At 31.8% G+C, this 27,314-nt stretch overlaps 1 protein-coding gene across 1 annotated transcript; it reads right to left on the bottom strand.

Moving 5' to 3' along the window:
- Positions 1-971: 971 nt before the first annotated feature.
- LOC137388371 (calcium-activated chloride channel regulator 4-like) lies at positions 972-27,314 on the bottom strand. The gene is made up of 17 exons (XM_068074856.1): positions 27,132-27,314; positions 25,969-26,085; positions 24,668-24,845; positions 22,975-23,095; positions 20,578-20,739; positions 19,291-19,432; positions 17,734-17,857; positions 17,271-17,617; positions 14,717-14,944; positions 13,745-13,878; positions 12,340-12,484; positions 9,906-10,109; positions 7,659-7,814; positions 6,231-6,351; positions 2,406-2,500; positions 1,164-1,272; positions 972-997 (listed from the first exon to the last, which is right to left on the bottom strand). Exons 1-17 carry the CDS (start codon positions 27,312-27,314, stop codon positions 972-974), a joined length of 2,592 nt encoding a protein of 863 aa, XP_067930957.1.

Here is a 27,314-nt window from a genome sequence, read left to right on the forward strand (position 1 = left end):
ATGGTGTAGTATGTATGTTATGATGATGGTGTAATATATATGTTATGATGATGATGTAATATATATGTTATGATGATGGTGTAATGTGTATGTTTTGATGATGATGTAATATATATGTTATGATGATGGTGTAATATGTATGTTATGATGATGGTGTAGTATGTATGTTATGATGATGGTGTAATATATATGTTATGATGATGATGTAATATATATGTTATGATGATGGTGTAATATATATGTTTTGATGATGATGTAATATATATGCTTCTAGCTTCATTTTTAAAGATTATTCAGTTAGCATTTCTAGCAGAAACCATCTTATTAATGTTAAAAGCTTTCACATAATGCATAAAAATATACTTGCTTTTACCAAGTTTTAGGGATCAGCTGTCAAACCAAAAAATATTAACACTTATTTTTGTTTAATTGGGAATATCACAGCTTTAAATCAATATTAACTAATTTATAATTAATAAATTATTTAATAATAATCAAGTAGTAATTCATGGCTTGCAAAGGCTTTGATATAAAACTTTGGTAGCTTACACGTAGAATAAAAATATTCTTTGATGTTTTTATTGAAATTAAACAAAAGTGTTCAGCCTAAAGTTGGCAAAGTTCAAAAAAATTGTTCTGAAAGTTGCTAAGTTTTACCAGGAATAAACATAATCAGTATTTATAAAAACCTGTTGAACTTCATTGCAACACAGTGCTGCTGTAAAAACTGACACTTGATATGGCAACAGTCACCATAATGTGAGACATTTCATAATGTTCAATTTGTAGATGGTTTTAATACTTAAAAATGATGTTTTTACAGAAAATTGTAGTGAGTAGAGGATTCAAATTTATATAACTCATGACAATAGATTTTAGAAATAATTAGTTAGTTTTCAACACTGGCTTCCACTGTAAGAAGTTTGAAAAATCTTTATATATGACTATAAAGTTAACTATGCAAACAGTGATTAGATGTTAAGCATAATCCACAGCTCTGTGCAAAACATTACCAAATATCTTTAGACAATAATATCTCTAAGAAATTGGTCAAAAGAGTTTATTTAGCTTTACCAGTCAATTCAAACGTTTAAGCTCTCTTTAAATTTCTACAGAAAAAAAGCCAAACAAATTTACATGAAATACATCTATTTGACGATTACCCGATCCAGATCGCGTGACGTTACCAAGGCTGTTGCACCCAACGCATCTTTTCTTTCTTTTTCCCACTACTCCCGGTTCTGGCAAAAGGCCCTCGCCTTGAATGTCAATCTAAAAATTACCACAAGCGGTTACCAGATTACAAAAATACAGCTCTATTACTATATGTATATACATGTATATGCAGATTTAAACAATTTGCATCTAAATATATAAGTCTCAGTGTCTGTCTGTATGTTTTATCTTTTTGCCATTTATAGCAACAAAGTTTTGAAAATGAAAAAAATGCTGCACATTAGATTTGAAACTGGGAACTACAGGCTTGCTGACAAGCACTCATTCAATACACTATACTGTTCAACTGGTCATGCTCTAGACCAAGCTGTGCATATACTTTCTACACCTGCGACTCTTTTATGGCTTCATGCTTTACGCTTCAGCTATTGTTATGCCTGAACTCATTCAGAAAAAAAAGACAGGCCAATAGGTGAAGAAAAATGCTTTAACTATTACAAAACTATTGCAATAATTATAGAGTTGTACTTGGGGCAGAAAGGCAGAGCAGTATGAATTACACAGAAATAAACACAGTACAAAAAAATAAACAAACATTTTAATTCATAATTTAGTATAGTAGTTGCTTTATATGTGGGGTGTCAGGGTGGCCTAGTGGTATTGCCTTTGACTGCCAACCATACAGTTGGTGTTTTGAGTCCTGCTTAATGCCGATTTGACCAAAAAAACTCTTTGCAAGCTTTCAACCCTAAATTGCTGGGTCTTTCGGATCTAGACCATAACTACCTTGGGTACCACACTGAAAATGTGAGCTCATTATTTATCTACCTGTTTCGCACAATTGGAAAGTTTAATGGCTACCTGAAATAACTAAATGTTGCAAAAAGCATCCCTTTGGGTTAATCTGACACTTCCAGAAGAAGCCCTTGATAAGTTTTAGGACCACCCAAGGTAGGTTATAAAATGGTTCTAATATGGTGGTGTGTTTCTCTACTAGAGCACATGAGAACACTACCAAGCATTGTCATGACAGAAACATGTCATTACTATACGCTGATAAAATTGCAAAAGTTTAATTGCATTTTCTGGGAAATGCAATAATTAAATTTGAATATTTATCTATAAATAATACATACTACATATTTTACTACGGTGTATATACGTTTTATATAAATTTAAACCTAATTATACATTGCATATTTAGATTGTATATTTAGATTTTCTCTTACCGACAAACCATAAAAATTGCCGCTTGATCCTCCTCCAATCAGATGAGGAGGCAAGAATCCTGTGTAGATTCCATCATTTGCTACCGAATCTTTACCTAAAAATAAAAGATTATTATTCTTGTTGATGTTTTGTTTTTATATTTAAAAGCTGAAAATGGAAGAATGCTTGTTGGCAAAATCCAAAACTTCATCAATAATTTTATTAAGTTAGATAATAGTTTTAACACATCTTATAAATCTTGTTATACAACAATCTAATTTCCCAAATTGTTTAAAAATAGCTCGCGTGACTCCATTATTTAAAAAAGGAAATAGAACAGATCCATCTAATTACCGGCCCATTTCCATTCTTCCTGCTTTATCAAAAATTTTAGAGAAATGTTTGTCTTTGCAAATACGGGATTTTTTAGAAACCAATAACATCTTGTCGCCTAAACAATTTGGTTTTAGAAAAGGTAAAAGCACCACTACAGCAATAAACAGTCTAATGGAATTTTTATATACTAATTTAGATCAAAGTAATATAACTCAGGGCGTATTTTTGGATTTTTCAAAGGCATTCGATACGATTAATCACAAAATTTTAATTGACAAACTTTTTTACTACAATTTTAGTGTAAAGTCTTCCTCTCTTATTCAAAGTTATCTCCAAAATAGATTTCAATTTACCAAAACAGATACTGATTGTTCGCAAATGAGGGCAATTACGATTGGTGTCCCACAAGGATCAATTTTAGGACCCCTCTTATTTTTAATTTTTATAAATGACTTAGTAAATGCTGCACCTGCTTTGGATTGTATTTTATTCGCAGATGACACCAATATATTTTCAACAGATAATTCTAAACTCCAAGAGGAATTAAATATTATTAATGAATGGTGCCTATCAAACAGACTCATTTTAAACAACAGTAAAACATTTCAAGTAGTTTTCAAAAATCCGTCTAAAAACACTCAAAATTATAATCTAAGCCTTTCTTTAAACAATTCTCAACTACAAATCAAAGATTCGACTCAATTTTTAGGTATCACGTTAGACAACAACTTGACTTTTAAAAAACACATCCAAAGTCTCATCAAAAAACTTAATTACATATTACTAATATTTCGTTTCATTCGCCCCTACCTAGACAAATCAACCATGATCAATTTGTCCTACAGTTTTTTCTATTCTCTTTTAATTTATGGAATCGAGTTTTGGGGCCACGGCAACAAAACTGATTTAAACAAACTTTTAATCATGCAAAAAAAGGCAATCAGAATAATACTCAATTTTAAACCAAATCAAACAGTTTCCAAAAATTTTAAAATTTTAAAAATAATGCCAATTGAAATTTTATTCCAGTATCGCCTGCTAATGTTTTTAACAAATTCTTTCCCCATGGAAGAGTTGCAAGATTTTATGATAGATCATTGTCAAGATACCCGTTTAAAAAGTAAAAATCAATTAAAGTTGAAAAAGTGTTTGTCTTCTAAGGGACAGAGATCGATATTTTTTAGTGCAATGAAATTATATAATAAATTTTTGAGTGATTGTGCGGGCTCTGCTCCGGGTCAGCTGAAGGCGAAGTTGGTAGAGCGCCTGTGGGCGTCCTGGGACTGTCCTTCCTGACTCTGGTGCTCCGGAGTGTGCGCTTATCGCTGATTCTGTTTCTTTTCCTACTGCTTGCTGGGGCTGCCTTGACTCTAGCCTCTGGCTATCTGGCATGTCCTATTGCTACTCTGTGTATTTTTTTTACTCATATTGTCATGTTATTATTACGCAATAAAAATCAAATCAAATCAAAATCAAAAAATAGTTGCAATTTTGCATAGTGGTATTTTAGCAAAATAATTCTTGTATTTTCGGTTTAAAAGAGCTGAGGTCCCTATAATCTAATGACCAGTTTGCTGGAATTCATTCTACATGTATAATAATTACCAGTTAAAACACACCATGGGTAAAGTGTATAGCACATGGCTCATAACTATTACATTCATCGTTACCTCAGCTTTTTTCAAACAATATTATTGTCAGACTTTTTCTGTTTGCAGTTACTGACAATTGTTTGATCTACGCTAGAATTTTGATAGCTTGTCATTATTGTGAATTCAAACTTCACAGACAATTTCACAAACATTTTATGAATAGTTAATTTAAAATATAACGGTTTATACGTAAATATTTAGTTTAATGATTTTTTTTAAGTTGGATGTGCTACTAGCTTTCTAAAAGCGGTGATAGCTAAATAGAGTTATTACAGTAAAAAAATGGCTTTTAGCCCTTTATTTACGGTCGGCAATATTCACTCAAAAGATTTTAATTTATATATGATTAGCTTTGGTAGATCTATAATAATAATATAATAATGAAAACCATTTTGGTAAATATTGAACTATATTTTTAACTACATGTGTATTGAAAAATTGAAAATAGTTTTAGCTGATAATCTGCAATTAGGCAAAAAATTAACTAAATTTAAAATTGGATATTCATGAAATTATTCACGTTTTTAAAAATAAAATAATTAAAAGATATTCATGCTTTTTCACTAATTTGTGTCGCAATAATTGCTAAAAAACGTTTATTCTTTATGAGAGCCATAACAAAATAATACTAAATGTACAATATAAATGTTATCAGGAAAACAAATTTCATTTCACAAAACTGTATTTTACCTCAAAGTTTGTAATTTTTTAAAATAAATCCTTTAACAATATGAAACCTGTAAAACTAAAATTACTCTAATTGTTTGATATATAAGTTATCAAAAAAACAATTCACACAAAACTGGAATTTACTAAAAATTTATTAAATGGATCAAATAGTTCCTTTGGCAATATGAAACCTGGATAAACTACAAAGGCTCTCATATGAACTAATTTAAAGTTTCTCAAATCTCAAGTAATCATTCAACACGGTGATTGACAAAAGAAAGAAGTTTATATAGAAAGCTGAAACATGTTTAATGATTAATGAAACTACCTAAGACAGCAAAAATATCTACTAAAAGCAGCAAAAGTAAAATGATGTTAAGATGTTCCTCCAAGTTTGTCACCTCTTTGAAGCCATTTTATAAACAAGGTAATAACATGAAAAGGACAAACAAGGTACCACACCTAAGTTGCTCTCCTTTTGAGTAGAAAGTTTTTTATAAATTGTTAAATATAATGAATGATATTGCTTTGCGTACTAAAAAGGCGTGTCTAAATAAGTCAACTATTGGAATATCAAACAACAACTACAAGGGGTGGGATAGACTACCTGAACACTGATTGACTATTTAATATTCTTGATTTCATTGTGCACCATAAACATGACAGCCTAGACTTTAGATTTTCTTCTAGTTTTCAATAGTTTTTTTTTTCTAAATATAATTCCAAAGCTAGTTTGGGTTTTGCCAATACATGGTATTTTTTAAATATTGAATCAAAGTACTGTTTTGCTGAATTTTTGCTTGATAAAGCTAAATTTTTATGTGCTATACAGTTAACCTCTTAGAATTTTGTCTATAAAAACCGGAAAAACAAATCTTACGCCACTAGCTAGATAAAAAGGCACATTGTAAGTTTTTTCACAACCATGGTCTTTTCGAAAATTTTAGAACTATTTGGCTAGCCAAATGGTTTTTACAAGTTCCTTAAGATCAATTTTGTAATTAATTATTTGATGCACAGCTACTTTTAATTGGAGTAATTTAATTGAGGTGAATAATTTTGCCATACACATACTATCTATGTCTTAAAAAAAAATATATATATATCACATGTAATTACCTCATGAGAGCTCAAAAATGACATTAGACCAATAATGTTATTTATACTTTGGGTAACACCCATTCTCACCAGTGCCATCGTCATAATACTTAATGCGTGTCAAAGATCCACTTGGATCCTCCAAAATGGTGAATACCGCAAGTTGGAGAACAGGAGAATATCCTTGGAATACTCCCATGTATCCAATAAGCTACAAACGTGGTAAACAGTGTTAATCCTAGCAAATTTTTTATAATTTTAATAAAACGTTTCATTTTGCTATTAGTGCCATAAAAACAAAGCTTTGACTTTAAAAGCTCACTGGGTACCTGCATTCTAGATTACCTTACTTTAACCAATATTTGCTAGAAATCGCATCTATCATTACTTAAAAAGGAAGTAGTACACCTCATAAACCGTTTGCTGTTCAATTAAATTGTTTTTAAATTGCAGTACGTGTTTTAGTTTTTGCACAATTTAGCAAACACAATCAATTTAACTCAAAAATTTTATGACTTGAAAATTTTTTTCAAATCATCTGAATATTGGCAAACTTGATTTTCACAAAAGGAAAGTTGATGTGCGTTTATGATAAAATTTAAACATTAGAAAAACCTTACCAATGCAATAAAATTCCTAGTGACTGCTCATCAAGAGTTAAATACTTTACATTAGTCGCAATAGCAGAATAGATAAAAGTTTACAATTTTAAAATATTCTCACTATAAGTGAACCAAATGCTATCACATGCAACTAGCTGCTAAAGATTGTGCTTATTTTATGCTTCAAAATTTTGTGTCAATCTATATATATACATTGCTCAACGTATGTGTGTCCCTCTAGCTATAGCTATTATAAGAGTAGCGGTAGCTGGACCACGCTGAAGTAACGTCATGGCGTACGTGTTTTAGTTTTTGCACAATTTAGCGAACACCATCTAGCAAGTGTTCTAACAACAGCACAAATTTAGCAAGGTGTATGTATTTGCATGACAGAATTAAAAATTGTTAAAATCCTGAGCAATACAACAACATTCCTAGTGGCTGATCTCTAGGAGTTAAGTACTTAACATTAGATTTAATAGCAGAATAGATGAAGTTTTACAATTTTAAAATACTTTGGTACCACAAATGAGGCAAATGGTATTACATACAACTAGCTGTTAAAAATTGTGCTTATTTTTTATAAAATGATGTGCAAATTTTATATAAATACAGGGGGCATAAAATTACCATATATCATTATAGCTTTTAATTTGATTACTGCATAAATGTAACAATTTTTTTGCATTAAAAAGTTTTAAATTGAAAGATTTCATTTTAATTGTTGTTGGCTATTATTTTTTCAAAGAAAATATGATCAGCAATTTAAAACAACCTAGAATCATGTTTTCTATAAAAATGGTAATTTCTATTTATTTCACACATCCTGATTATAGCTGTCAATTTAAGATATCATAATTTCATGAAGCCTTGAGACTCACAATAGAAGTACTAGCATATTTTTAGTTAGCCTTACCTCCGAGCTTGCACTAAATTCAATATTGTTAGAATTGAGTCTATTGTTAACCACAATAGGCTGAATTCCAGGAACTGGTGAAGAAGTTACAGTAAGGATGACAGATACTTCAGTGTCTGGATCTTTTTTGGTGATAGTGTAATCTAGGAACTGTTCCTAAAATTACATTGAGAATAAATCTATTTGCGCTAAATTTATGCGAGGGCTGTAACTAAAGTTAATGTCAGCTATACAATAATGTGACCTTCCTCCAACATTTGCCTAGCCTAAGGGTCAGCAACCCGCTGCTCCGGAGCCACATGCTGCTCTTTTAACCCCTCACTGCGGTTCTCTCTGACTTTGGATTTTTTTCCTTTTTTTACCATACGCTGAGTAAATCATAAAAAATATAGAAGTTTCATTACTAGATTTTGTAATATAATTTAAAAAATTGTAATTATGGTGATAAATCAAACATTGTCGCTTGTTATGTGTTCACCAGCCGTCAGGACAATTCTTTACTTTTTTTCTACCTCAGGTAAGCAAACTATTTTGAATGCTAAGGAAAGAAAATTGACAGAGGAAAATAGAACATTCCAGCCTCCGTGGTCGGATTTGCTTGCTTTCACTGCTGATGTGTCTGGTTTATCAATTTGCTTAATATGTCAAGGGAAATTTTTAAACAAATAATCAAATGTCACAAGACACTTTCAGAATAAACACACAGCCTTTGCTAAAAAACATTCAAAAATATACAGAAAAAAGGCCATTTCGAAACTGATGTTTAAGACTTTATTCAGAGTTAATGACAGGCGATAAAGAGTTTATCGTCTGTCCGGATATTGTGATGAAAATTTAGGACAGAAAAATGCCTTTTATTTTCATTTTGAACTAACAAAGATTGGAATTTAATATTCTGAAACACATGCGCCTAATCACGAGGGTAAGCCATTTCTTATCGTTTTAGGATGTTTTACCCATGGTATAGTTGCTTTTAAAGGGGAAAGCACTTTTCAATATTAATTAGCTGTCTCTTTTACATTTGCTTTGCTTTTTAAAAAGTTCAAAAGCCATTTCAAAATCAATTACCTATTTTTTTAATTTGCACTTTCAAGTGTCCTATTACTAGCTCCAATTTGGTGTTGTTCTTCACAGCGAGGGCTGAAAACTATTAAATTTAAACCTTTTGTTGTATTATTTTGAGGAGGAATTGCATCTGGATTTTCTCTTTATTTAGTTAAACCAAGAATTCAACAAAAGCAGCCTGATATATAATTTTAAGTTTGTACCAGTTTTGAAATGTACAAGTATTGTTGTACTCAAAGCATGCATAGTTTCGATTACAACGATAATCTTTTTATTCACCTACATGTAATCATTGTATTGTTATTATTAATTCAACATTTTCATTGTTTTAATATGTTTTTTTTACTTATTAATAGTTGCATCAGTCTCAAATCATTTAAAATTATAAACTTTGTTAGAAATCTGAATATCTAGTCATTACTGGCTAATTATTTCTACTTTAAACTGCTTAACAGTTGTTTTATTTTTTTTCCCAATTTACAATAAATGTATTTGAACAGTAAAAAATACTTTATTCATCATATGAAGTTTAAAGATTAGTTGGTAAATGTGGTGTACGTTAAATAAAATTAATTCTTCTGTTCAAGGATTCTTTCATTACCTGGACAACGCTAGGAATTTAGCTAGTCTAAACTACAATAAGAGCAGCATCGATCCGTCCATTTGCCCAAAAAACATGCTAAAAATGTTCAAAAAAAATTGCCTCAGACCAAATTCAAATTTGCATCAGACTTAATAGCAGGCACAGCACCGCTACACCACTTTGGCAAAACTCTAATATACTGACTACTGATCACAATCTCTTACAGTAAACGGGTCTGGCAAGCGTACTAGTTTCTTGTAAGATCCACCAAAACTATGTACAAGTTTATCTTTAGGCAACAGCTATAGATTGCTTGATAGTTCACTTAAACACTCTAGAACTACTCAATATTACTGATCGCACTGTCCAGCATAAAATGACTTTTTAAATTGTTTTGAAGCCTGTTTCGTCTTTATCAAAACATGTTTTACTTTCATAGCAAATTGGAAGAAATGTTTGATGAATTGTTACTGAGTAAAGCTCAATTTTAATATGCTATAAAATTGACCTTACCGCATCTTATCTACAAAAATAAGATATATAATTTCTATTAATTTCTTGTGTTCAAACAACACTAGGTTAATTGGTAGTATACTTACGAGTCGACCTTCTATGGTAGCAATTGTTGTCAGAGAAATGGCATCTTCAGATATGGTTACTTGGAGATTAGTTGATATTGATATTTCAACTCTAGCATCGTATTTGAAGACCATTTTGGTGTTCAGGCCAATAGTGACATCAAAGTAAATTCTCCCTTGATATGTTAATTCTCCCGCAACAATCAAGATTAGATCATTGTTGAGCTACAAAATAAAATGTGGTGTATAAAATGTTTAGATTTAATTATTAACCACAAATCATTTCTTTGAAGGTATGCAGGATTTTTAATAACACCTATAAACTTTTTTCTGCAAAAGACTCCTAAACTACTGTATTATGACATGGTGTCCAGCGAGTCTGATAAGGTTTTAGTTGAAAATTAATTGTCAGATATGTAGCTTCATAAAATATAAATGATTATAGATTGATTATTGACTTTTGATACCAAAGCAGAATAACTGTCAATTCTTTTTGGTTTTTAAGAATTTGCATGGGTACTTATGAAGATCATACCATGTTTATTAGACAAAAACACTAGCTAGTATTCCAATGAAATTACATTGCAAAAACTTTTAGCTTATTGTCAAAAACTATTACTGGGTACTGAAAACTGTGAAATAATAGTCATTAAGTGAGGATTCAGTGCAAGCAATTGGCTGAAATAAGCTTTCCATAAGCTAGATATACATTTAACTTCACTTTTTTACACTTTATGAAAATATGAAAAATGGATTTTTTAGTTAATATTTTAAAATCACATTTTTTATAAGCATGTGTAAAGGTGTTGTGCACTGCCCTTTACTGCTCCAAAGTACAAGATTCAGTGCAAGAGTTCATCCACATATTTGATCTGCTTTGTATGCAGTGTTTACAAGAAAAGCATGCAACAAGTCGTATAACAGGCAGAGATCAGCCCTGTCTTCTCATTCAAAATGCGCATGCTTAGATAGCAGGAGGCTCTGCCTCCCGTTTCACTTAGCTTGACTTGACTCGGCTTGACTTGACCTGACTCGGCTCGGCTCAGCTTGGTACACATACATGTAGTTCACCACACACGGTCATTTTATCAGTTTATTTTTGACAAACACTCTTGATAAACTTAATGAACTTTGTCATGTTTTAAGTGAATGTTTGAAATTTCTGACATGAATGTTTAGCTCAGGTAAGCTTAGCAAGAAAGAGAATAATTATTTAGGTCAAATAATTGGTATTGGCATTTAAATTTAGTGAAGCAACTTGAGACTATAAACTTCAACAGAATATTTTTTATGTCAAAAGAGGGTCGCTCACTTATTCACAGACACATTTAAAAATTGAGAAGGTGTTAAAAGATACCAGTAGAACCGGCCTTATTAGCCTGTAATTACCGTTGTATCTCCTATATCAATAAAGCCTGTTTTTATTGTGAGCTCATTTGTTCATTTGTGTGCGCTGTGTGTATGCTGTGTGTGTGCGTGTGCGTGTGTTGTGCGTGTGCATGTGCGTGTGTGTGTGTGCTGTGTGTGTGCTGTATGTGTGCTGCGGGTGTGTTGTGTGTGTGCTGTGTTTGTGTGTCATGTATGCCGTGTGTGTGCAAGTGCCTACACTGTGTGAATGTGCTACGTATGTGTGTGCGCGCACACGCTCGTGTGTGTATGTGTGTGTGTGCGTACATGTGTGCGCGTGTGTGTGCGTGCAGGCGCCTGTGCGCATGTTTGTGTGCATGTACAAGCGCAATCATGTGTTTGTTTGTGTGTGTGTGCGCGTGTGAGTTTACATAACTAATATGAATGTCCACAACTTTCCCTAATTTAACCCAACCTTCAAAAGCATGGTTTGTGCTTTCCGCCATGCCTCTAAAATATTTTTTATTAAAGCTTTATCTAGTTTTTGAGAACCAAGGTTTTAGTCTAAAACTATTACACTTTACGAAAAATAGAAGAAATTCTAAGCAAAGCATGGCTTCTGGCTAGTTTCAAGCAAAAATCGTTGCGAATCAGGTCAAATGCCCTCGCGTTGTTTACCTGTTCAATCTGACCACATTGAGTATCGTGAATCTTAACTTGAAGTTTGTATTTTCAAACTTGTAACAAGTTACTCAATAATTTTATAACAGTGTCTTAGAAATTTAGCTTTAAAAATATTTGATAGTCACATGAATGTTAGTTGACCCTTTAATTTAAAATGTTTAAAAGATAAAAAATCGACAGCTTTGGTTTTATTTCAGCCATTCTGTAGCTTTTAGCATAGTTACTACGTTGATTTTATGTGTATAGATTTTAGAATTCTCAGACTTCTCATTATCCTGTGACTGACATCACAACAAAACAAATTTTCAACCATTTTTCATGTCTTAGGCTTACAGAAAGAATTATTTGATACAGCCAACCTTTTAGTCCATAGTTTATAATCTCCTAATAAACAACTAGCATTCTTAAACAGCATAAATCATACCAAAGCATCTTCATTTTCAGCTTCACATTTTCGTAAAGCAGTTGACTTATAAAATGCGAGTAGACCAACTCCTCCTCGCTCATCACTCGCAAAGTACTGCTGTCCTCCAGACTCTTCAGCTCGATCTGTTAGAAATCCTCCTTGTCTAAAGTTATAGCAAACTGGTGAGATGGTTAAAAACAAGAAAAATACCGCATATCTTGTGAAAGGAAATTTTCATTTTAATAAGAGCTGTGTTTTTTCAGGCCTAAGTTAAAAGCTAGTAGAAATTAGAAGTGTGAAACTGATTTAACCTCAAAAAGTAAGTTCAAATATTTTCTATGCTAATGGTTTAACCTACTTTGAACTCTGACTGTGAGTTTTAGTAAAGCTACATGTAGTATATTGGTAGTCAAATGTACCGTTAAAGACCATCAAATGTAGTACACGTAACTATTTTGTGCAATTTTGTGCAATTATTCTAAGCAGCCAAGGATACGCTACAGGCATCATGTGGGCAGGGCTTAATGATTGAGCTCTGTTTGGATGAACCTGAACACTGCACCTGAACAAACAAATATGCGGAATAAAGCCCCTTGTGAATTTACAAATATTTTGAACAATAGTAGTTATTTTACAGATCTGTTGGTTTCATTCTGTCGTCAAATGAACATAGTTGCCTAATATTGTTAAAGTTATGATCAGTCAGCTGCCATTTACAAGAATTCACAATATTAATTGTCGCAATCGTGAATTAGCAAGAAAAATTTTGGGTAAATATTTAGATTTTGAGTTTGAAAACTACACTCCACAGCTTTTCCTGCTGTCCCATCTTATTAGCCAGGTAAAACAATGTGACAACGCTAAAAGACTTTGCCATTTTATATTAGGAGTGGCAAAATACTAATCAAAAACTAGGAAAAAAAGCCGTTGTTTGGGTGATTTGGGTAAATTATATTTAACTTTAAGCAAATACTACGACACCTACCAATTTCAAAATTAATAAAAGTAGAGAGTTTGAAATGTTTTATTTTCTATATATCCATCTTTTTATTTAGGTGTTACACTTACGTTCTAGAAATTCAAGGTTTGCTCTTTTGAACAGCCGGGGTCTGCTGTCTGAATGAGCTAATGACACGATAACAGCAAATCATGTTTTCCAAAACCTAATAAGGCAACGCGACCGCCCCGCGAGAATTGCGTTAGCTCCAATGCCCAGGCTAGCCCAATCCTAACAGAGCACGATCATTAAACCCCGCCTATATTATAACTGTCGCCCATCCTTGGGGGAGCTGTATATCATTGTTGGTACTCAAGTCAACACAAAGTAATAAATGAGTTATGTATGAAAGTTCAACTCTAAAATACGTTAGAAAAATAACCAAAGAGCATCGACATGGTGTTACCACTACTGTTCACTACTGACCCAAACAAGACAGTGTCCAGAATAACACCTTCACTGACAATTTGTTCAATAGAATCATCTACTCTTCCTTGTCCGTCACTGTGTAAAAGGATTCTAGTATTTCTGATGTCACCTCCGGTGTATTGGGTCAGTATCTAAAATGAGTATATAAATGCTTCTGTGAGAACTATTTGCTAACTTCTTTGGAATTTCTTGACTGAAAGTATGGGCAGTTTCAGCTTACATCAAAACAGGTCTTATGAAGAAGAATTTGATAATATTTTAACGGCTTTTTTCAGCCTGGAAGAGTAAACAAAGTGATGTTATGCATGAACTGTAAACATAAGGTTTTGTCACAATAAAGCATCTTAACTAATCTAAAAAAATTTAGATGAAATTAGTTTAACGTATCATTTACGGCAGCTCTAGGCAGTGAGTCTAGTACAGCATAACTTTGTGAAACACTAATTTCTCAACTCTCAAGGGCGATATTTTGTGTCATTACTTTCAGGAAACTATATCTTTTGAGACGGGTCTATAGGTTTTAAAAAAACTCAGCTTTCAGACTTATATTTGTTGAGAAGTATTATAGGAGTTTAAATTTTTATGATTATTAAAAAAGCTAAAATATTGTATTTCAAAGCGGTTCATTTGTAAAAATATTTTTGGCTAATTTAAATTATTTGCAAGTTAATAGGAGTTGTCAAAGTTAGTTGTCAAGAAAAACCATTATTTTGCCAATTTGGGTTCAACTTCAATATTTAATGGTTATTGTAGAGTCATTTTAATTTTTAAAAAAACTCTGTGGAACACTCATAACAATACATATATTGCCAAATGAATTAATATTGTTTTCAGGATTGATACAAGCAGATACCAGTCTCACTGAACTTGCACTTTGGGCTCTGCGGAAAATGTGCTGTTGCCTACTTTATCTTAGCATAAAGTGCTTCCAAAAGACAAAAGGTTCTGAATGTAAAACAAAACACCTACTCGTTGACACTCGTAGATCCCAGCCGCGATGTTTGTCCCACTAATAGTTTGAGTAGGTACAGCTGCTCGGAGAATCTCTTTCACTTCATTGCTAGTAACCTCAGTCATGTCAGCGTGCAGGTAGGCAAAATCAGAAAATGAGACAATTCCTACAGCAGTTCCGTCTTTCAAGAAGCTCATAATATACAACTGAACTGCTTCTGACATAGTAGTGATTCTGTCATATGTCTGCAAGTATGAGAAAACTTGAGATTTAAATTCTCCTTTCATACCTTATGAGGCCTAAAATAGTTTGCTCTATTTTGCACATAAAAAGAAAATAATTAGACTTAAAAAGATAAAACTGCACAAGCATACAGCCTTAGCATTATGAATTTTTTCTAATGAAACTATGTTGTTACCATTTATAGGACATTGTTCATATTTAAAGAACTAAAACCTTTTTTCTTTTTAACTATGCAAAAAAGTATTCAACTAAAACTGCTAACAAGTATTCAAGAATAAAAATTCATGCCAAAAACTGAAATAGTTTTGGTAAATAAAGAAAAAAAAAATTTTTGATTGCAACATATGCCAAAAATCAAGCAATTTCCAATGTTTAAAAACGCTTTTCTGGCATTCTTAAATCATATAGAGCTGTGTGTAAGGTAGATGATAAGCCTTGGTTTTGGTCTAAATTTTTCTGACTACCAATCTGCTTCATAATTTAGGAAAACCAACCAATCAACTTTGCTGGTTGACATTCCTCACTACAACATATTTATGATGCTCATTGAAAAATAGCGCATCTAGTTTGTTTTGCAAAAAAATTGAGATACACCTGGTAAGCTACATTAATTATCTCAATCATACAATTGTATTAAATCGACAGGTTCACGAATTGGCCTTGAATAAACTTCTGCTGCAACGGTGTCCTTTTTATACACACTTTTCAATGCGCTATATGTTGTTGTCATAAATTCAGCAAAGTCAATAATTGCATCTGTTTTCTCAGTTTGTATAAATTGTTTCACTGCCAAACAATTTTTCATTGTAGCTGTAGCAAACAAAAATTTAGTTAGCCATGACTTGCTAACTATTTAACATCTACAGGTAAATAATTTGACTGTAGTTTTTGTTCTTCTTAAATTATTGGATCTGCGCACTACCTTTTCCTCATGATATGAAATTTGAAAGTTAAAACGGTAACTGTTGTCATTTGTAAAATGAAAATTATGTAGTCTGCTAAATATTGAGTACTTTTTTTAGTTGTAGGTTCGCCTAAAGTCGAAGTTGTTTTGAATTACAGCTGCTAATCAAATGTATGCCAAGGTCAAGCTGAGCCAATTGCATACAGTTCCCACACTATATTTTAGTCTATAATTGAAATAGTTTCATTTTGTAAGTTTATGTATTTTTATTAATATGGAGCAAGTTTAGCAATTTTAACTCTTCTGAAAGTATTTGATGCAAGACAGCACTGAGCCATTGAAGTATCTTATTTTAAACATAGAAAATATCAGATAACGAACAAGATTTACTAGCACTAGTTTGCATTACAATCCTAGTAATTTAAATGCAATAGAGCACTTTGCCAATAGAAAGAGCATTTGAAAATCTAAATATATAAGTATTTCACAAGCTTCTCTCACTAGTGTTATGGCTAAGATAACTCACTAAAAACTGGGGCATACTGACTCTTTGGAGTAAAACATTTTTCTTCTATGTACTACTATATCGATAGTTTTTGCTACTGTTACTAGAGTAACTTTGCAGTTTTGACAAGTTTCATATTCACAACAACTTTCTCACAACAATTTCTACAATTTCCAACTTTTTATAACTATTTTTATTTTCAGCAATCTGAAATGAAGTTTTGTAACTTTTTGTGTTTGTCAGAGTTTTTTCATCAAGTTTTTCACCAAGAGATTGAATTGAACTGTGCAAAGTAAAAAACAAATTTATGTAAATCCTGCTTACTTTACAAGACTCAAACGGATATGAAGAAAAGTGAATCAAGCATAGTTCTATTTTCTCTTGCAAAAAAAGCTAGTGCATCCTAAGACCTAATTAAAAATAAATGTATCGTTGTGCGTTACAACAATTGACAGTGCAGATTGGTCCATTTTCTTTATCTCTAAGACAAATCGTTAGTCACTAAAATTTGCCTGCAGCTAATAAATGTTATTTTCTAGTGTACACAAAACCTTAGATCTAACAATGACACCAGGAAATTTTTGAGATTTTTTTTTCGAGAAAGCTGTGAGCTTTTGAAAGTGGATTTTGAGTTTTTGAGTTTTTAAAATGGGTTTTTAGAAACAGGCATAACCACAAACATTTATTTTTTCTTCTGACAAAACTACTTAGATGTTTTACAACTGGTTTGGAGTAAATGCTACATAAAGGTGCATAATTAAAGCGTTAAATATTAGAGTGACCGTTGGAATTTTAAATAAAATGCAGATATTTGCCTGAAAAATGCGCTTTGCAACACAATTTCAGCAGAGATATTTAACTGAATTTTTAAGATTTGCTAGTCAAACTGGTAGCTATAGTATATTTGCTGTGTACTTACATTCATACTTCCCGACACATCTAAACAGAGACAAACTATATCCTGAGCACATGGTGTCACCAAGGGATCTGTTGTTGGTGCAACTGTTGTGGTGGAAGTAGAAGATGAAGGGGTTGTAGTAGAAGTTGTTGATGTAGTACTTGTGGAGGTTACAGGGGTTGTGGTAGAAGTGGTTGATGTGGTACTTGTGGAAGTTACCGGGGTTGTGGTAGATGTTGTCGTAGATGTGGTTGTTGTGGGAAGAAGAGTAGTAGTCGAGGTGGAAGTAGAAAGTGTTGTTTTTTGCACAATTCTGAATTCTGGATTAGGCAGAACATCGGCATTTCTTGCAAGCCCATAATCTGTTGCTAAAATTACACACAACCAAATTTGTTGTCTCATTGCAAATACAGGCAAACATAGCCAGTCTCTTTAAAAAGATTCCTCAAATGGTTTGCAAGAAATATAATACAACTGAAATTACCAAAGTCTTCTAACTCCAACATAACACTCCAAGCGCTTCTATCTTGACAATTTGCGTTCTGTAAATTGCTAGAAAGAATATTGTGAGTTGCTCCATCTTCATTATCTTTGCAGAATCCGGTCACCTGAAATGAGATTTTTAACATGGTTAAGTCTTACACGAAAGTTTTAACACATTTTTATAGATCCTTGCTGTTCAGTTTGTTGGTTTTGTATAACTAGATGCCTTTTTTATGCAGTGAACATTAAAAAAACTTGTTTTGTATCAACGGACAGTGAGAAAATAGGGATAAAATCTTTATAGACATATAATCTGCTAGTTGGCATTACCTAAACATGCCTTTGAGCAGTGATAAAAAAATGTTCTGCCTAATGAATTCAAGAATAATTACTGTGTGGCATCACTATTATTGGCAGTAAACCTATAAATGCTTGCTGTAGTCTTCATATCGCTTTGAGTGTTTGTAAAACTGCTTTTGTCATATTTGCAGATGAGTGTAATAACTTAGGAAATGGTTTTTCTACATAAATGGCTCAAGTTGTTTTGAAAATCAGCATTCAAAACTATATTTAAGTATTATGCTTGACCAGTTATGTAATTAAAATAGATAAAATCTACTGCTTTTTGTAGTAATTTATAAATACTCTTTGAGTTAGTTTGCAGTATGAAAGTGGATAATACACGTTAAAGTTTACTGTGTAGATAAATAATTTTACATAGCTCCTTGTTGAAACTAAAAATTCAAGGCAATAAAATCGTGTTTTATTTTTAAAATTCGCGAAGTGAGAACCAGTAATTTTGGGGTGAATTGTGGCATTTGTTTACAACAGTTCGTTCATTTATCATTGAAGTAAATGAACAGCAAAGAATATTGTATTTTCATTGTTACAGTACAGGGTTAGGTTATAAATAAAAAAGCTAGTTTTTCTTACTAACAATGTTTTGTAACTGCTTTTGGTAATTTGTAAATTCATTTAATTAACCTAATCAAAAAAGTTGTTTTAACATAGTGAACTAAATATTATGCAATTAAGTCAGAAGGGCTCATGATTTTATAGTTTTTGCATTTCTTATATCGAACCCAGAGCTTAGACTAAGCATGGAACAGTTTATTTTGAGATTCTAATCTGATATATGAGTACCACTATTTGAAAATGAAACTGATCCACAGTATTAGCATAGTTATGTAGCAAGAAAATAAATGCAGGTTTATATGTCAAAATGCTAAAACCACGATAAGTGAGGAAAAATGAAGTTAGAAAAAAACCAAACCAAAAATATCAAGAGCTATAAAGTTTATTAAGCTTGTATCGAAAGAATTAGTTTTAATCTATAAACTCTGGTCGTTTGCAAACAAAATTTAGTTTTCATCAACAGTTTTTTTGAAACTATGCCTCTGAAACATAATCTGAACAAGTTCATATAATATTTTTTTACACAAAACTTGGTTTTATATATGGAGTGAATAAGGTATACATATACAATAAATTATTTATATATACTTTGAAAAATAGCTTACAATAGAAAGGCAAGCCAAGATGGAAATACTTTTCTTACCGATTCTGCGTAATCGTAAGATAATAGTGACGCTGAGCCTGAAACCTTCTTCAGTATAAAATCACAAGGATAAGGAGGAGGGCTGATGCTAAATTCACATTGATCCATGTCTTTAAAGTTGAAATCAACCTTCTCCACGCACCTAAAATCAAAGTTTACATAAACTGCATCAAAATCAAGCTCCTTTTTTAATATCTAAAGATAAAAGTTTACAACATCTTACTAGCTTCACTCAAACACTGTTTCAAAATTTGATGATGTCTAATTTGTAATTATGCTGGCTGCACCATGGGCTGTGAGAGATTTTCAGGTGCAAAAACTATGTTTAAAACTATTCTTAGACAAAGAAATGTGGTTGTGTGATGCAGTGGTAGTGTGCTTGCCAAGGAAACAAATATCGGATTTAATTTTAGCATGGCATAATCTTTTTTCAACAATCAGAGAGTGGCTTCGAACAAACAAACAAACACGTCTCTTATTATCGTGAAGATTAAAAAATCTCAATTTGTAATTGTGTGTGTCTGTTAGTTGCCATAAACGTGATGCATTTTTACATTTTGGTTAATTTTAATCCAGATTTCTTGCACCTGTGTGTCAGTTTGAATTGACGCCCAGCTGTTAACGCCTAATATTCAAACATCTCCGGCATCCAGGAAGTAAAAATATATTTAAAAAAATAAAAATTGTGGAAACAAAATTTCGTAAAGCTGCTGACTTAGTAACAGTAAAAACTAGAATACTTGGAGAATTATTTGATTAATATTCTACTACAACATTAAAGACCTATGTAAATCTTTTTCCATAAATGATATGAGCTAGAAAAAAACCTTTGAGTTCTGGTAACAGCTGCAGTTTAATTTTTTCAACATTTTTTGTTTGTTACCATTGCCAAAAGCAAAAAAAAATTATAAAACTTTGACTGATTAATAACTCATATGTAATGTCAACAAAATATTTGCATGTACGAACTAGTCAGCGTCAAATTTGTACTATAATTAACTGAATGTCCGGCATTGCCTGATAAATAAAAAAGATGTTTGCACAGAAATTTTATTTTTATTTAATATGTAACAACAGTTACCATTTTTACATTCAAACTTCATTTCATAAGAAAAGTGTTTAGTGTATTTAAGCTTCTAAGCACAAATTACACAGTACCAGACTGCCAGCCGTGACACACTGAACCTCCCCTTGTGTCTCTCCTACTCCACCTGCACTTTTCTCAGAAAACACTGTAGTGCCAGACTACTCCAAGATAGTTTACTCACGAGTCACTAAGACTCAGACAGACTTGAAAGATCCTCGAGCTGTGACACCATACCAAGAGCACAAAAGTCACGAGCTACGCGAACAAAGCTCTCATCCACAATGACAACATGGCCGATGCCGCTCGTCCAGTGGCGCATGCCCACGAACCCTTCTGAGCTATCGTCGAGCACCATGTGACTACTAAATCACAGTGCAGCTCAAATAAGTTAGGAGAAAAAAAGAAACATCTGTAGAGGGTTTTAAACATTTTTGAACAAATGTAACTTTTAAACTTTACTTCATGATAAAGTTTTCTGCTGAAATAAATTAAGAGAAAAGATAAACAACTGTAAGGGTGTTCAAATTTAAATGTTAAATAACTAGCACGTAATTGCTAAATAAATTCTGTTTTACTATGATGACAATAAAAACTTATTTTGTATTTATTTATATGATTTTAATTTTTTTCAATGTTAGCTTTGTAATGCAAAAATACTATTGGTAGTTGCATAGAAACTCATAGTAGTTATCTAATGAAAAAACCCTCTGGTAGAAAGCATCACAATTTTATATCCGTAGAGTACATCTTAAAAATTAGAAACCAAACAATGAGTTAACTTTAGGCACTAGTTTTACCTACAATAATTACAGTTCATGTTGTGGTTATGATCTGAAAAAAATGTAACAATACAGTGTACTTTGAGCATTGCATACCATGGGAAGTACTTACTTGCAATACAGCCATATAATTTAAACAATGAATTTAACTAAAACAAATTTATCTTTCTAAACACATAGATAAAGTTAAGTTTTAGTGTGTATTTTACTAACAAAATCCTCAGTTTTGTCATATGCTAAAATTTTGTAATTTTCTGTTTTCGATGTCATTTTTACTACAATCTGCAACAAACGATGCTAAACTCGACAGGCATCATTTTTTTTCAGGTGTTTCAGGAGCGGTGTTGGTGCATAGCATATCAGCATTTTTATTATTTTGTTATAATAAGTTATAAACTGACTGCTAAATTTTAACGTCGAGAGAATATTTTGTTGATGTCGTATCATATGGCAAACAAATTTAAAAATAATGGTCCTCGTCGTAACCTCACCGGAAAAGAAATTTGATGAAATAAAATTGTGCTCCATTCAAAAATGCAAACAAATCTTTTAACACTGGCTCTGTGACCTGAAGGCACACTGTATTCATGAAAGATAAAAAGTGCACATTTAGTGTGTAAAATCGAAAAAAAGATAAGAGCGATGGTTCTAACAAAAATGCCTCAACTTTTTGGATAGGCGCACTTGATAATAGACTGGCGATTTGAATGTTGTGGGTTCTATTCGAGGATGAAGGTGGTTTTTGAACGTAATATTCTGTTGCTCAGGCTTTACAAGCTATAGCTGGACAGACAATGACAACACTAGACAACGGGATGGACGACGACAGACGACAACAGACAGACGACGACAACAAACGATGACAGACGAACTTTAAGATTCACATATATAAGATAGATCAGTGACCATCTGTCTGCACAAAGCTACACCGAGAGCGTTAGAAAATAAGATTCCCTCAAACAGAATCAAATTTGCAGCATGATATTTATAGTCATAAAAACGGTGCTACCACAACTCAGTTGACTTTCAGCTTAACACAGTAAATCTTTTATTTCACGAGTGGCGTAGAGCGGCTCAGCAATGCATTTCTGTATGGCAAAAAGCCTCATGATGCGTCTGTATCAGGCTTCACACAAATCATTTTTGTTTAAAGAACGGTTAATAGCTTACCCTATTGTATCTATACGTAAATAAAAAGAAACAGCAGTTCACATACGTTGAGCCAATAAAATTATGTTAACAAGCTAGCCTGAGTGTAGGTTCACTTTGAAAAAACTTGTTTTATCGTAATTTATTGTTCGCAGTGACCAGTCGTGCTACATGTATGACAACTCTAAATTGCTAATAGTTCTTTTTAGATCTATGAATTTTAAATGATTTTTGGTAGTGAAACATAGCACTAATGATAGTTGATATTTATATATTATCAGTAATAATAATGTCGTAAATATTAATAATGTTGATAAATCATCCGACTCGGGCATTCTCACAGCCTTTTCGCAAATGTTCGAAAAGGTATTTGACCTGATTCTATACACAGCATTATTGGTAATTTTCACAACATCAGCTGATGCAAATAATTTTTTGGAATAAGTTGGTATTAAAATATTATTATAAAGTGGTTTGGCTCAAAAGATATGATGATTTATAAGCGCCCCTGTCAAATATTAAGCTTTCGGAATACGTAATTATTTTCCGGTAGAGACTCTAATTTTGTAGCGAAAAGGTTAAATTTGCTTGTTCAGTTTACTCACAACCATATCTCACAATGCATAAGACTGCTTAGCATACTAGTGTTGAAAATTTTGATCAACTTACCCTTTTGGCAGTAGATATTCGTCTTTAAAATAGAACCGTGATGTAACTGTGTCATTTATTGGAACGTTTTCATCAAACAAGCCCCATTTCAGCTTGGCAAACTCTTTCACTACTCGTTTAACTACAAAAAATAGGATTTTACTCATGAAAAAAAATTTTCAAATGGTAAAGCTTAAAAATGGTACTGCTTGAAAAAAGTCGATGCACCTAGATGCCAAGTTCCCAAGCATTAATTGACAAAATCCCTAATTTTTTTTTTAAATGATCTTGATGAGCGACACATTTATGGAAAATATGTTCTTCAAATAAATTGCATTGTATGTTTTGGAAACTTGAACTGATGGTTTATTTTTCATTTTAAATTTTAAGTTATGAAGATTTAGCATATCTAAAATAAATTTCTTTGTTTTTTGTAAAGGGAATATTCATGGAGTGTGTAGATTGAAACATTTGAATAGCCGCATCGATGAAAAACTTTTTTTATCATAGCCTCTAGTGTATTCATACATTTTAAATCTGATGTATATACATGCATAGATATTTTCGACATATTCACATAAGTCCTTGGCTCAAACTTTTATTTTACGCATATACTCATGTGTGTTTGGCAACAAATAGTGCATGTCATATAACAAATTACTAAACAAGAAATAAAAAATTTTGTCTGCTTTATTTTCAAAAATAGATAAATTTGTTTTTGACTGTTTTAGCATAGACTCGTCAAACTAAAAAGACTCTTTGTAGCTAAAATCTGTGCAACCATTTAGTTTGGTTATCAGTTAAAATATATAATCGGTGCTACAAGAAGAGTGTAACATGGAGCTATGGTAACATGAGCTGCTTATCATGCATATTTAAAGAAACCTTTTTGAAAACCAGCAGCATAGGTTTTCTTAGGACTCAATCTACACAAATGGCGTTTGGCCATTCGTCTAAATTTAAACATACTTAATTAGACAACTACGAGCATTGTTCAATAGTCTAGCTATTAAAACCCATTTTCCCTCCCTTTTTGAGTATTTGTTTCCCTAAAACCAACATATTATGGGTTTATGTACTCTGCCTGATTGCCAAAAGAACACAAAACTTTTAACTGGTCTATATTTTTCTGTTGGCTGACCTCAGAATAGCTGGTGATTAATCCTTATTAAACATTGATTAAAAAGTATTCTTTTTTTACATGATTAGAACAACAAATCTTTGGACGTATGTATATATTTGAATTTAGCATTTTTTCATGAAAATTTACTGACTACGATGCTCATAGTTTGTATATTGAATACAACTGGAAGCAATATATAGTAAACAGGTGGGAAATATAAGCATATAGACATGCAAGTCCATTTTTACATATTAGAGGTAGAAAAAAAGCTTAATCTACATAATATAATTTACATCTTGAGTTAAACAAATTTGTAAAATATCTTCTATCGGCAGTCTTAGGCTTAACCTTTTGACAACTTTATCTTTTATTACATATTACCTTTAGCTTTATTTTGGCTTAAAGCTATTGAAGTTCACTTTGGAGTAACAATTGCTGAATGAAATAATTATAGCTATTAAATTTTTCTAATTTTTCAAACTTGATTTTGTAAAAGGATAAAACCCTTTCTAAAAGGAATAAACTTTTTTATGTGCACTCTTAGTAAAATATGAACCATTTACTTTTCCTTTTTAATTTCCATCCACTTACCTGGCTTGTATGTATTGGCGTCATTCGGACTTCTAGTAAGATACTCTGGAGTGAAGTGAATAAAATCTCCTTCTTGCCCACAACTTCCAGGTTGAAGAGTGTAAGGTTCATCTCCATAGGCAAGGTTAGCCTCTGCTACTATTATTCTTGCTCGCGTTACAGTCTCTTTTTCTTCAGGCTAACAAAAGCAAAACTAAGCATCTTTTTATTTGCAATATTAGATTAAATTAAATTTGCTGAATTTGGTTTAATGCTCAGAGCTTACAAGTCTTTAAGCCTAAAATATTTAAAGACTTTTAGCCATAATAAAAATTAAAATTTTTATCACCATTACCATATTTCACAAAAATCTTATATATAGTATATTTAGGAATTTTGTATTGTTTTGTTGTTTTTGTTCAATTTCATATTATTACATATTATTTTTTGTATTAATCATACCATATAATACAATATAATATAATTTAATTTTGTATTATATGGTATTTTGCTGCATTTATTGTTCTATGCTATTCTTTGTTAGGCCTATGCTGTTTGTGATTATATAATACTACATTTATTTTAATTTATTTTACTTTAATACAAAACTGCTTATTCTATACTGCTTTAATATACTGTCTGATGCAAAATTTGTATTATAATATGGAGCAATACAGTATAATGTAATAAATTTTAATACATTAGGCCGCTTTGTGTTAAATTATGGAATATTATCGAATACTTTATGTTTCTGTTATTACGCTGCAATTCATTACATTATGTTATGGTGAACAGCATAAAACTATAGTAAATTGTACCATGTTAGCTGGTGTGTTATGCAGGACTCATTTATTAACCTTTACTTTCAAAAATATTTACTTTACTTTTGTTTCTGCTAATATATTTTCTAGTATTAAACAGCACCATACGTTGCATTTTGGTCAGAAAGTGCTATCATGAGCCAGGACCATGTTGCAATACTAAAAGAACTTGGTAAACACCACTGGTTAAAATAACTAAACCATTTTTTTAAAAATAATAATTTTAAAACTGCAGTCAAAACACAAAATTAGCTGTTTTTCAATTTTAAGCATTTTTTTTATCAAGTATGAGAGACACGATATTAAAAAATCATTTCAAAACTAATAGGACTTGGTTGCTAGTTAGACATGACGAGTCAGAGGTGAAATCATCTGACAAAAAAATTCTTTGCTACTGCTGAAGATACATGTATTAATATATGTTCCACACATCACCGAGAAAATTGGTTTGTATATTTCTAAAGTTTAAAATAGTTACAAGGATTTTACTACTCAACTTACCTCCATCCAATCACTGTTGCTTGTCCAATTTTCTGGTACAACTATGGTGAAGTTTTTAAAATATAGTCTATTTTCAGTAGCGATTCGAAGAACTTCTGAAGCACCAGTGAAGTATTCCTAAACACATCAAGCAGTGTAAATATGCTAGCATGTAGCAATAAGTAATATAATTTTACTATCTTGCTTCAAATTAAAAGAAATTACTCTGCTTAAACCCAAAAAAGTTCGCCTAATGTGAATCATCGAAACATAGTATTTTGTTTTGCCAATAAATTCTTTATCAATTCCTTATGCATAAGGATTGATATGCATAGTGTTCTTAAACACCAAATTAAACAGATCATTTTGGTTGATCATCAAATCATTTTAGCTCACTATTTTCTGGAAGATGTCCTAACAAAATTTTATTTTTTCAGTCTCTTTAGGAACATTTACATCTCTGTAGCAGATCAAAATCAAAGGTTTGCCCACAAAAGCAACTATTCTGTTATTGTTTAATAATTTTTTCACTATATAAAAATCTTTTTTTAATTTAAGTGGTTTTATTTCAAAAATATGTTTTTTGAAAAAAGCAAACTAGATAGGTAAGACAATTTGGCCATAAATAGTTCCCACATTTCATGACCTTCTCTAGTTATTTGGGAAGTAAAGACTTTATAAGGTTTTTTGTGGTGCTGAGGTGATTTTTCACTGCTGATTACAGGTTTTCTACCATGTTTGTCTTCCTACGGGTATGACAAATTTTTATTCAAACATTCATGACATTTCATAACAGAGCTTGAACCACTTATTTTTTTCCTTAGCATTACAATGTGATAGCTACCATACATGCACAAAATTTTCTGAATTGGATTCGGTGGAATTTGTTGCATGCGGAAAAATTACTGACAATTAGAAATAAATTTCTGTCAGTTTCATAAATGAATTGCTTGCTTTGGATTGATCCAACAGATAATGGTTGATAGCATTCATGTTCAGAGTGTTTGATTCTAATTCATAAGCATTGGAAATATGGGCTATGCAATTAATCAATGAACTATGGAACCATCACATGAAATAGTGTCTTACTTAGGTTTTACCTGTTCATCAGTGTAACCATGGCATATTGACAATGGTTAATTAACTTTGAAAAAGCTAGCTAAGTTTTTTATCATTAACTGTACCTGCAGTTCAGAAATAATTTCCGGGTCTTCAGTAACTCGTTCATCAATAGCAATGAGTATATCAGTGTAGCCTCCATCTGAACTCAGATTTATATCTTGCCGGTCATTACCAATGTTTGAAGATGTTACCAGAACGGTCATCAAGCATGTGATGTGAACAATCATATGGTTTTGGAGAGCCAT

The sequence above is a fragment of the Watersipora subatra genome, chromosome 2 (assembly GCF_963576615.1).
Source record: "Watersipora subatra chromosome 2, tzWatSuba1.1, whole genome shotgun sequence".
NCBI classification, from domain to species: domain Eukaryota; kingdom Metazoa; phylum Bryozoa; class Gymnolaemata; order Cheilostomatida; family Watersiporidae; genus Watersipora; species Watersipora subatra.